The sequence below is a fragment of the Eutrigla gurnardus genome (genome assembly GCF_963514095.1).
Source record: "Eutrigla gurnardus genome assembly, chromosome: 18".
In the NCBI taxonomy this organism is placed as follows: domain Eukaryota; kingdom Metazoa; phylum Chordata; class Actinopteri; order Perciformes; family Triglidae; genus Eutrigla; species Eutrigla gurnardus.
Window position 1 is genome coordinate 19,560,921 of NC_139929.1, and position 13,357 is coordinate 19,574,277.

At 44.4% G+C, this 13,357-nt stretch overlaps 1 protein-coding gene across 1 annotated transcript in view; it reads left to right on the forward strand.

Moving 5' to 3' along the window:
• The window catches only part of plppr5b (phospholipid phosphatase related 5b), an 80,136-nt gene that overhangs the window by 25,747 nt on the left and 41,032 nt on the right, over nucleotides 1–13,357 (forward strand). The window contains exon 2 of the mRNA XM_084033827.1: nucleotides 5,574–5,706. Within this exon, the coding sequence (XP_083889953.1) occupies nucleotides 5,574–5,706 (133 nt within the window). The remainder of the gene's footprint in view (nucleotides 1–5,573; nucleotides 5,707–13,357) is intronic.

Below are 13,357 nucleotides of genomic sequence, written 5' to 3' on the forward strand. Positions count from 1 at the left end.
TCCCCCCTCCATCATGCCCCCATCCCGCCTCCATCATGCCCCCATCCCGCCTCCATCCCGCCTCCGTCTTGCCTCCGTCCCGCCTCCATCCTGCCCCCATCCCGCCTCCATCCTGCCCCCATCCCGCCTCCATCCTGCTCCCATCCTGCCTCGATCCTGCCTCCATTTGCCTTCATCCTGCCCCCATCCCGCCTCCATCTTGCCCCTATCCCGCCTCCATCTTGCCCCCATCCCGCCTCCATCCTGCCCCATCCCACCTCCATCCTGCCCCCATCCCGCCTCCATCCTGCTCCCATCCTGCCTCGATCCTGCCTCCATTTGCCTTCATCTTGCCCCCATCCCGCCTCCATCCTGCTCCCATCCTGCCTCGATACTGCCTCCATTTGCCTTCATCTTGCCCCCATCCCGCCTCCATCTTGCCCGTATCCCGCCCCCATCCCGCCTCCATCCTGCCCCCATCCCGGCTCCACCCTTCCCCCATCCTGCCCCCATCCCACCTTCGTCTTGCCTCCATCCTGCACCCATCCTGCCTCCATCCCCCCTCCATCATGCCCCCATCCCGCCTCCATCATGCCCCCATCCCGCCTCCATCCCGCCTCCGTCTTGCCTCCGTCCCGCCTCCATCCTGCCCCCATCCTGCCCCCATCCCGCCTCCATCCTGCCCCCATCCCGCCTCCATCCTGCTCCCATCCTGCCTCGATCCTGCCTCCATTTGCCTTCATCCTGCCCCCATCCCGCCTCCATCTTGCCCCTATCCCGCCTCCATCTTGCCCCCATCCCGCCTCCATCCTGCCCCATCCCACCTCCATCCTGCCCCCATCCCGCCTCCATCCTGCTCCCATCCTGCCTCGATCCTGCCTCCATTTGCCTTCATCTTGCCCCCATCCCGCCTCCATCCTGCTCCCATCCTGCCTCGATACTGCCTCCATTTGCCTTCATCTTGCCCCCATCCCGCCTCCATCTTGCCCGTATCCCGCCCCCATCCCGCCTCCATCCTGCCCCCATCCCGCCTCCATCTTGCCCCCATCCCGCCTCCATCCCGCCTCCGTCTTGCCTCATCGGCATGAAAAACAAAGAGGCCTTAACCCTCGCTGATCCCAATCACTTTGTACATTTTCATTTTGTTTGAAATCAGCTTGTCTGCAGGCGTGCTGTGTTAAGTGCAAACACTATTTGAAGTTCACTTGCTTTTGATATTCCTGGGAGTTTCGCTTCTTCTTCTTCTTCTTCTTTTAATATTGGGCTTCTCATTCAGTGTGTCTGAAAGTCATTGGTTTTTTTTGTGTGAGATGTAATGCATAATTCAGTAGGATTTAATCCATCGCAGGCTGCCCTGTGGTTGTAGGCTTCCTGGACGGAGTTGGTTTTACTGAGGATTATTTAGATGGTCTGATACTGGCTGGAGGGAAGTCATTAAATATCAGGTCATTTTATCAAGTGCTTCGCTTTGCAGCAATAAAGTAGAAAGTCGCTGCAACTTGTGTGCATTCCACAGATTGCAGTATTTCGCCTTCATGAAATCTGAAATAATGCGTTACAGACTTTTTTGAGCATAAAAATGTGACTCCATTAAGAAATCCACTGGGTCCTCACAGCCTCAGATGACGGGAGGACATGAAGACTGTTGGTTCTTGCAGCCAAAGACAGCATGCTTTGCTGATAGAGAATGGAATCAATGGCAGTTATGGCGTGTTCGAGGACGGGTACTGAAGTTTGTGTTGAACTTGTAGATTTTACGAGGCAGATACGATGGTGATGACACTCGTGCACACATGCGTGTTTGTGTTTGACATTATTACCATGAATGAGGACAGAAAACTAGAGTAAAAGTAAGAAATCAAAGGACATGAAACCGGCATAATCTCGTGAATATTCTCATATTCTTTTCTCAAATCTCTCACATTTTTTTCCATTAGCTTCGCTTGAGTGTCCCGATTTTTATTCAGTAAGAACCTCTTACCTGTGTGACTTTCACTTGTCATAATTTACTTGTTTCAACTTGATGAATGCCACCTGCACACCAGCGCATCCATGGGATTTAAAAGCCTAATATGTTTCTTATCGTCTTCATTTATAAAAAAAAGTGGCAGAGCTTGATGCTTGGCTTTTAAAAATCTGTGGATTAAAAAATGCAGTGTGAGTCGTGAATGGAGGGGACGTGCAAACATGTGAAAACACGACTACGGCTGTCAACACTGCCGCGTTACAGTGCTGAACTGTGACGGAGATGAAGACGGAGTCAAGTGGCTTAAATGGGAGGCGGCGCTTCACAACCATGAGGAAACAAGAAGTAGAATACCGATGATGAATGTGACACTTCTATTCCTCGTACATGCCACTTAAGGAGGTATATTTTTGTGTGAGTGCTTCTTGCATAACGTGGCAGACGGCAGTGAGGGGGAAATAAAGCAGAGCGTAAATTAAGAGGCAGTAAAGTAACAACCTCTTCCTATTGCCAAGTCACCCAATAATGCATCTTGGTTGGTGATTCTTGGCGCCCGAAGACGCTCATTTGGCGTGTGAGCATTTAGAAGCAACACACCTGCTGCATTATGGGCAGAGCAACAGAACGGCAACAGAAAGAGAGAGCTCATCCAGGGAGGAGGTCAAACAAACACAGGACTTTCATCAGGCAGAACACTGTTTGTTTCCCGTGCAAAACTAAAAGTAAACTAGAGATTCGTCAGTTGAATGAAGCTCAACTACTAACCCTTTGCTCACCCTTCGTGTTTCCTGGCAAGACGTCCACACGAGAGGGTTTAACTTTAAATTAAATCATATATTTCAACAGAAAACTGGTTGACTTTACGGGACAGTAAAACAAAATAAAATTCAAACAATGTCGCTATTTGTGCGACCAAGATAGTGGTCTGATGTAGGACAAAATCACTTAAAATTGTTTGCTCTCTTGCTGGCTGAACCTGAACAAAACATAAATCCCTTATATAGGGGCATTCTATTGGCTCCAGGTAGAACCTGACCTAGACACGCCCATTTCCCAGGTGAGACACAGGGATCAATTACGGCACCACACATCACCACAAAATACATACATAAGTATATAACACATAAGTATTCATCACACCCATTTTCACAATTCAGAATTTCAACCATAATTCAAAATATAAATACTTTAAAAAGATTCTAACAAAAACCCTAAATAGACCCAAAATGGCTGCAACAGACTGACTTTCTGTGAAGAGGGAAACGTAGTTTGAGGCTTCGGAGCTCTGACTGAGCTGCATGATTCGACGCATCGGAGTGAGAAGGTGTTAACGTGATACGCGAGCCTAATCTGATGTCAGAACAATTTGTTTTTACATGATGTCGCAGGAGAAAAGCCACAGGTCCGTCTTTCCTCTGAGGGACACACGTCGTCTCTAACAAGCCATGAAAAGGTGCTTATTGCATATTATTTCTCTATTATTTCAGTTTAAACAGGATGACAGGAGTGGATGTGTTTGGCCATGACTAAGTATGCTAATGTGTTCCTTCTGATCCCGTCTCTGAGTGCACCCCCAGGTTCGCTTGGCACGTCCCAAACACACTGCGCCATCTGTATGTAAATGATTTAATAAAATGATTGTTATTTTTAATATCACTCGTGTTATGATCACCTTTATGACCACCATCATTTTATATTCCTCAACCCAAAGGGAGCGACTGCGTCTGAGGGAGGTGAATAGTGTAATTAGTTTGAGACAAGCGGCACAGAAATGTTCCGGAGGCTTAAAGAGGAGATTTATGATAGCTACACATATTTATATATTTATTTTGCTTTTTATGTATTAAAACAGAGATATTTTCCAGAAATCTCATCACTCTAAGAGTTTAAACGTCCTTTAAAATTTGAAAGACTTCATTCGTAACATTGTTATGTATCACAAGGAGACACTTTTCATTCCTGTCACATGCTCAAAGGATGATGATGTAAATATTGAAAGGTAGTTACTTGTGTGAGGGTACGCTGGTCCAGAGAGAGCTGGTCCTGGACCTGGCTCTGGTTTTCCTCAGCAGTTTGGATCGTGAAGCTGCTGGCGTGGCAGTAAATGTACTGGTGTCTGTCTGTCTGTCTGTCTGAGGACAGCGGTGGCTGCAGTGGGATGGTGCAGTGTGACTGGCAGGCTGTGGAGCTGCTGGCAGCGACGCTTCATATATTGACATTGCACTGATTTTGGTTTGTACAAATAGGAACCAGGTTTGAAGGCTTCGTCCTTTTGCTGACATCCGTTTTTGGGATTTTTTGGAAGCATAAATGTTAACTTTCAGAATCCATGAGCTCAGTTACTACTGTGAGATGTAAGTTGGAGAAAGTATGGATTGAGCTGAACAGTCCTGTAAGACTGTCCTCCAAAGAGGAACAACGTAATAAAGTAGTTTTGGGGTCTAAACATAACCAAAACAAATTAAAAAAATGCTAAATGTGTTATACAGCACACTAATATAGCTGCAAACATCTATCATCCATGTAAATATATGATGTAGTAATGTCTGTAGTCACTACCCCTCTGTGTGTGTTGTTATCTGAGCTTCTCTCTGTTGTACCCCATTAGCTAATGGCCGCCGCTCTGCACAGTTCTCACATGGCGGTTATGATAACCCGTCCTGACCCACAGCGTCGTCATGGAAGCTCCGGACCCAGCTTCCCCCTTCCCCTGTAGGGAACCTTTAAAGGAACGGTCTGCAGCCTCACCGTTATATTCAATGACCCTTATGGAGGTTTTCTGTATTTTCCATCTTGTTAACTTATCATACACCAATGAGCCTCACTGTTGCCCTGGCGACATGTTCTTTCATCACCAAAAACATGCACTGTAGTTTGTTTAGACCCACATATACCGTCCTGCTGCCAGAAAGAGCACCGATGTGGATGCTTCCACCACGAAAAATAGTCCCCAACATAAAAACCTGCAGTTGGAATGTTGGATGCTGAAAAACTTACATAAATAGTTGAAAATGTATATGAATGTAATTTAAAAGTTGAATAATACCAAAGGGTATTTTATTATATTAATAGTTGGCTCAAATATGGTGAACATGCATGCATTTCTGTCAAGGTTAAACATTCCTCCATTCATATAAATGGGGAAAATATGAAATATTTCTGAAAGTTTTAAAGGTATGAATAAGAAATATAGCTGAACATTTTGATGTTTGATTGAAGTTTCTATTTTGAAAGATGTGGGAAAAACAGGCGGAATAATAACTTGAAAAATGGATAGTAAATGGATAGTTGGCACATAAATGAACATATGTGGTGATTCGTTCACATCAATCAATAATATTATTGTAGAACATAAATAAAATCAACCACCTGCAACAAGTGTAGAGTTAATTCATTCTTAACCAGCCTGCATCACTGAATCAGGGATGGATGGAAGCGTGGACCGGATCCCATCTTTCTTTATAAAAATCAGTAAATAAATCAATCAATAAATTAAGGTCAGTCAGTCTCCCAGCACCGTGAGCTCACCTCCTCCCAGATGTTCCGGTGAGTTTAAACAGCTGTGTCTCCCACTGAGAGACAAAAGGTGTCCGTCACACAGCTTGATGCTCTCTCCTCTCCCCACTAGATCACGATCACGGAGACGGTGCTGTTCCTGGTCCAGTACACGTCCAAAGAGTTCGACCGCTCAGAGAAGACCGTGGCCACCGGAGACTGCTGTTACCTCAACCCGCTGGTTCGCAGGACCTTCCGCTTCCTCGGTGAGTCTCCGGATCATCTGCCTTTTACTGCTCTGTGCTTTCAAACGCACTGGACCATTTTTTGTGAACGGCTACAGTCACAGACACAACCACCCAGCTACCTCTCACCAAACTGAATCAAATCACTTTTAAAGACAGCCAAACAAAGCGCTATTTATTTTTATTTTGTTGATTTGACTGGAACAGTGTACCGATTTAGCAGATCACAGATGTAGACTGCAACATCATTCAAGGCAGCAGAACCGTACAATTCTTTTAAATGTTTCTTCTCTCAGTATGTGTTCTGCCTGGACTGCAGTCTTTGGATGTTTCTCCTAATAACACGATTAAGTGTGTCGCATGGTCATGTTTGGACGAGATGAAAGCATAAATGACCTTTTCTGAGCCTGCAGACGGAACGAGTGACGTGATGCTGGTCAGCTGCCTTCGTTGGGGCGAATCAGGACGCACCATTTTAGTCACCTGAGCATCAGATGACATTTCAGATACCAAAATAACATGGAGGCTGCGATCCCCTTTGTGAACGTTGTTAAATACGGCTTCGGGGCCAGAGGAAAGATAATGAATAGTGGTAGTGCTGGGCAACAGAGGGGATGGTCTGGTGGTTCCATTTAGAGTCCTGCATGAACGGGAGGTGGGATATTTGCTGCTGGCGCTGTGTGTGTGTGTGTGTGTGTGTGTGTGTGTGTGTGTGTGTGTGTGTGTGTGTGTGTGTGTGTGTGCAGCCTGGTAGCCTAACAGCTATGTTCCCATGTTTCAAGGGTATTTTGTTGTGGATTATGTTTGAACAAACATATGAGCAACAAATGAGCTTCAGAAGTCCATATAAGGAGTTCTGGTTGGTGGACCATATCAACAGTTCATGTCACAATTATCCTGCCAAAATAAATTATATCTATAATGATTTCAATAATGATTTCAACAATCATCAAAATATCCTGCAAACTTAAAATGGCACTAAAACATACAATTCCTTTACCTTACATATTGGAATGATACAAATCTTGTTTATTAAATCAAAGATAGGACAGATCTTTTTTTGTGAAGTTCATTTTGAGTGAAAAACAAATCAATCACTTTAAGTTAGATGATAACATAATCCTAAAGCCCCCCTGCATACATACAAAAATAGCAACACTGTGTGAGTTTGATCTTCCTAACTTCTGTTTTCAAATCAGGACTACTTTTAACTTGATACCATGATAGAGAGCTAGACAACGTTTTCAAGTCACCCACATGACAAGACCCATCCTCACTGGACGGGTCAGATAACACAGGACTTTCACCCAGGAGACTGCACTTCTTGTCCCCTGTACTCGTATTGCCGAAACATAACCAAGTACTTTAATGTATTTTTGTTTTGTTTCTATTCATAGTGATTGTAAGTCAAACCTTGATGTTTTAACTAAACCTACCATCATTGTTTTGTAGGGTTTAGTTTTTGTTTTGTTCATTAACCACGTGTTTCACACTGTTTTAAACTGCCACCTACCTGTCATGATTACAGTTGTAGGGACAGGGTTGGTATGTCTACCCTGTAATAGACCTACCACGTTCCTGGGGTATTTACCGGAAGCGTCTCAGAAACAATGAAGAACAACACTTAGAGATGAAGTTCCCACTCATTTAATATTCTGCTGATACTGAGTCCTGGCTAATCATTTCCTAGATAATAGAGTTGCACGGAGCTCACTTCAAGTGCATTAAAGTGATTAAAATCCACCCAGGATGTGCTGCACAATTGAATCGCCTTACATTGCATTAATGACAAAAAAATGCCTGCTCCCAAGCTCTTCCTTAATGTTCTTTTTATTATTATTACTTTTGTTTTTTACAAAATAACCATCCCTCCCTGTAATGGCCCGGGCCTTGTCGATGTCTCTGGGGGATTCATGTCTCCGTGTTTGTTGCTGCGGTGCAGCGTCTGTACTCTCTAGAATAAAGATTGTATTCAGATGCAGAATCTGGAGGCAACAGGACCAGATTTAGTTCTGCTTTCTGTGTTCAGTCTGAGGAGTATTGACCAATCACATTCGAGCGGGCTTTGGTTGAATGCAGGTAAACAGTCTATAAGAGGTGACTACATTCAACCCATCTACAAGTTCCAACATGGAAACATGTTCATGTGAGAAGATTAACTAAATGAATCAATGAGCCAGTTGGTGAAACAGTCACGACATTTAATCAACTGGTTTTGTGCTGAGGACTTGGCATGATGAATTTGTCCGTCAGACAGGACAACGTTACGTTGAAAGCAAAAGCTTGAGGCAAAAAACCCTCTTGACAACCCCCCCCCACACACACACACACACACACACACACCGTAAATAGCCCTTCTCCATATTTAATACATTAGTAGCAGCTGGACGTTGCTTAGTCACATTTGATGTGTTTCATTTATGTGTCCACTGTGAAAAAGCATCCTAATTAACTTCCCATTGATATTGTGTGAAGAAATGGACAATTAGCATCCCTGTACATGAAAAAGAAAAAACTAGCATTTTGTGAACATGTCATGACCTTCCATCTCTCTCTAGTGACTCTGCTGAAATGAAAGACACATTTCTTCTCACATGCAAAAACATCTCTCTGCAGGTCTACAATATACATTTAAAAAAGACAGATGAACCACACACACACACACACACACACACACACACACATTGCAGCACAGTGTTGGCCTCTCCTTGCCCTTTCTCTTGCTTAAGTGAGAGCAGGAGATAAGGCTGGAGAAGCGGATTATTACCTAGATCCCTGCGGGGGAATCCACTTTGTGGCCCGGCTTTACCCTCACATTTACACATCCAGCATGCCATTCACACTGCTCGTTAATGTTAACAGGCCTCGCATACGGGGCTAAAGCTCCTTTCATCCCTGGGAGATTCATTGGAATTGGTTATCATATATTATACACTGGTACAGTGTTGTATCTGAATAAGGCTTATGTCTTAGTGTTAATTGATGCCAGTTTTAAAGACAGCTGTGCGATGACTTTTTTCCTGCAAAGCAGAGGAAGGAAGATAAACGGTTATGTATCTTCACGCTTCACAGCAGTGATATCCCTTTGCCCCTGCTGGAGGAAACATCAGAAATAAATATATGCTAATCTAGTCTTCAATTACACTCCAACACAAGCAGGAGCAGGTGTGAAATGGAGAATTAAAAGGCCACAATCATCATATTTCAGTGCCTTTAATAAGGGACTGTTCGTTATTTACTTTATTTTAAGACCCGCCGGAGGGTTTTTCCAACCTCTGATCACTTTATGCATAACCCCCTGGCGATATAATTTAGCATGACCCTGCAATCGACATGGCAGAATTAATAGACCCCCCCCTCAATATGTCACATCACAAATATTGAGTGACAAATGGTCGGTTATTAATATTTCACACCAATAACATCTGCTCCAGTCACAAAAACTCGCCGACTGTGCGAATGCGTAAGTCAATAGTAGTATCATATGACATGTCATGACATGTTATCATGTGATATGTGTGTTACCGCCCCATGTACCTAGGCTCCCTGCAGCGGTCCTGGGTTCGAATCCGCCCGGCGGTCAACTTTTAAAGCATATCGTCCCTCTCTCTCGCCCCTTTAACTCTCCCGCTGCCCTCCTGCAATAAAAGGCCCAAAAATATAACTTTAAAAAATGAATGTGTTGCTGAGATGTATTTCTTTCCTCCGGTGGTCCATTCCATAAATACCGGACGGTCCTTAAGTAAATAAATTGAAACAGGAATTTTTGTGTGTTCTTGAAGATTTTATATGTAATGAACCAAAGAGTGATCAGTTCCATTGACTGTTGGATAGTCCCGACACCAGAATTCACATCGCATTTCCATGTAAAGTATGTGGAAGATGTCCTTATTATACAGATTTACCTTCCAGTCTATTGCTATAGTCATGAGTTTTGGGTAGAAACTAAACAAATGGGATTATAGACACAATTGGGGAAGACAGCTAAGACTTTCAAACAGCCTCTCCTTGAAAGAATTCATAATAGTGCTGGTTGGTTGGACACAATTCAAGCAGAAGCACTCCAGTTGGATCATAAAGAGACCTTTAGAGACAGGATACGCTGCTTGGAGGAGAATACCTCACCAAGGTTGTCAACATTCACCAAAAATTTGAATATTTTCTCTTAAAAAGACAAACAGGTTTAAATGTTTAACAGGTTAAATATTTTTAGCATTATGTCATGACACCCATGTCCAAGTGCCAGCAGTTGCTATGTGTTCCTGTTGTTCGCAAGAAATGAAAGTGACGTTGTGTGACTCCAGTAATGTGATGCATTCAGACAGCTGATGTAGAACTGTTTTTTTTACACAATCAAATATACATTTTCAGATTTGAATATCAGGTTTTTAATTTGTATTCAAATACATATTTGAATTTAGAATATTCATTGACAGTCCTATCCCCAGAACATACTAGAGGAGCTGCGTACCTTCTCTGACATTGGAATGTCCTCGGATCCCCATTAAGAAGTGGAAGACATAGTGTTGTTGTTGTGGACATCTGGTCTACCGAACTACATGTTTATTCTGATGGCGCTAGAAGCTTGGCCGACTGCTCTAGCTGGCTTGCTATTTTCTCACATTTGAATCACTCAGGATCACACAAGTTATTCAGTCCCAGTGGGTTTCTGAGGTTTTCTTCATACCTTCACACAAGGGGCCCTAGTTTCGTGGCGCAGCGCAGGGCGGCGCAGGGTGGCGGAGCCGGCGCAATGCAAGTTTCGACACGCGCAGCCTTGCGCATCGTCAGTTTGGCAGTTTGGTGGATCGCCTGCGCCAAGATGGGTGTGGCGGCGCAGCAGGGGGAGGCGTCACAGATTCAGCTTGACGTAGCGGAAGTTTCGTGGCAAAAAGCCTCGCCGAGACTGCGCTGAAAGCCCGCCAGCTCCAACCTGGTCTACTTTCGGCGCAAGGCGTAAATAAAGTCCATTCATTCAATGCGAATCACAGCTGGCGGAGTGGAAGTTTGGCTGACCGGCGCGCAGTGCGCACACGTCACCGAGACCTCACAGGCAGGTTTCCACAGTTCCAGGCACATTTAAATGCAATAAATAATCACAACAAACACTATTTAATGCAACTAATTGAATCAACACGTGAATTTATATCTATATAGATTGTCCCGTCACATCTGACGTCAGATCAAAGGCGGATGGCACGCGTAACGGAAACTCAGCCTCTCGGACCAAAACATCTCCCTCTCTCTCTCCTGTTTTTTATAATATGGGCATTGTTATTATTATGATACGCACGCACAGCGCGTGATGAGCGTGGTGGGAGCGGCGGCGCTGCTTCTGTCATCGGGTTGTCAAGTGACTTGCACTGAACCTCCCCTAACACATTAAAGGTGAGGAGAGGAGCTCATTTGATTGGTGAAGATCTGAATCGGCTGTATTAATCCCAGTCCACGCCTCGTCTCCTCCTCGTCTCCCACTCACGCCTTCTTCTCCTCCCTCTTTCCCACTTGCGCCGGTGGGCGAGACGGGAGGTGTGCCTGCGCGAGCCTGCGCGGTGCACGAAACTTGCAAAGTCCAGGCGGACACACCCCGTCGGCGCGGCGCAGGTGCGCTGAAAGCTGACTGCGCCTGGTCTACGAAACTAGGGCCCAATATGTTCAAGAGACATATTCAGCTTTCAGCTGACCATGAATCTTTTGTAGGGTGTTTGGCAGAGGAAGTTTAAGTAAAGGAGAAATGCAACAGTGCTCAAAAGTGGTAACAGGGTTCGTGTCTTAGGACCTGAGGCCCCGATCACACTCAGATACGTCCCGATGGGTGCAGTCACTTCAAAAACACCCCTTGGCAAAGTGCGTCGGGCTAAGCCGATGAGCAGTGTGCGTGCACAACCCGGCAATCACATGTGGATTCAAGGAGATGTGTGCTCACTTTTTGACCTCAAAATTAAGTGGTTTCATAGATAAATAACTGGAATGTTTGTCTGTGAAGATTCTCAGTCAAGGTCATGGTGAGCTTTGGAAGTTTTATCTTAGGCAATTGGACTTGCTTTCCGTTTTTGAAGACATTTCTGATGCTTTTTCAAGTCTAACTAACTAGTGGGGAGACTCCTTGTAGGGTCGTTAGTACTGTGGAATGTTTATAAGCCAGCTGATCGTCTGTCTGCTGGGGGTGCTAGACCCCTTGAATTTAATTGCAGTGATGATCTGACCACTTTGATGAGTAAATTGGTTTCATAATTGAGTGAAATAATGGAAAAACATGCAAAAATAACACTCAAACTTTGCTGATTAAACTTTCTGATGCTGATTATGTGCTGTCAGTCAGTGTTTGACATATGGAGGCGCTTGTCTTTGAATGTTACTGTGAAGGGTGCAGAGACGTGCCTCTGTCCTTTTGTTTACTGCTTACGGCTGAGGGAAGCAAACTGCATAATGGGGTGCAGCATTCACCAACGTCCCCTAATCACTCTGTGGTGAGCTGTCAGTGCCTGTACAGCAGCATTAGCAACAGCAGTTATCCCAAATTACAAAGCACAATTTAGCATACACAATGTGGAAATCCTATTACATACAGTGTGTCTGACTGTGTGTTTTATGATGAATGTGATCCATGGCTATTGATAACTACCTTTGGCAGGCTTGTTGGCACAGTGAGAGAGTGCAGATGAATCAATCCCAGGGACTCGGCTGTGCTGTGTTGAGGGACTCGGCCCCTTGTGAGGAAGAACGATGTCGCTCGCCAGCCCGTGAGCCACAGCAAGGCCTCCCGACTTGATTTGACTTCTATGTGGAGGGATTTGTGTGCAAGGGATCAGAGGGCATTACATTTTAGAGCTGGCTGATGACTCAGTAACTGGCCTGGCCTGTGGGGCTCAACCCATTGCCTGCTGGCAAAGCAGCACTGGAGCCGAGCGCTTCCCCAGCCAAAAGAGAAATGATAGCCAATTTAAGGCAGAGTAGGTCATTTGGAAAAACCACAGAGACTTTGAACTCATCACAGAACCAAAAAAGTCCCGCCCCCTTCGTTCAGACCTCTGTCAAAGCCGCTCCCCCAGAACACCAAACGAGCGCAATCAGGAAGTAAAACAATGACAGACAGGCAGGATGTCCAATTATTTTCTCCGGCCTGGCTTTTTTTGATTGGACTTGGTATTTACAGTCCTTCCACGGCCACAGATGACATTTTTATTTTTTTTATGTCAGAGCATTTCATTTATTCATTGCTTTTGGTATGTTATGAGGATTTCAAGTAATATAACAGAAAGTGTTTTTTGAATTGAATCACCTCCTCAACCTTTAACTAAATCATGCCCTGGACTCAAAACACAATTATTTATTTTATCAATTAAAGTTTTGAACTTCTAACTAGACAATGGCTAACTAATAAACATACACGTGAATATATAATCACAATCATGAATGAAACCATGAATACAGCGGTATGCAGTAAAAAAAGATTCATCAGTGAGTAACACCATATACCAGATAAAGCAGTGTATGATATCAAGGTGGATTCATTCATGGGAGGAAAGGACATCACCAAGTGGATTAAAACATTAACATTAAGCTGTTCAATTTGAATGAATGCACCACCCAACAGCTGAGACATTGTTGTGAAGTAAAAAAGATGTCGATGGGAGATCTTACATTTACCCAAAAGTTTTCAAAACCTATT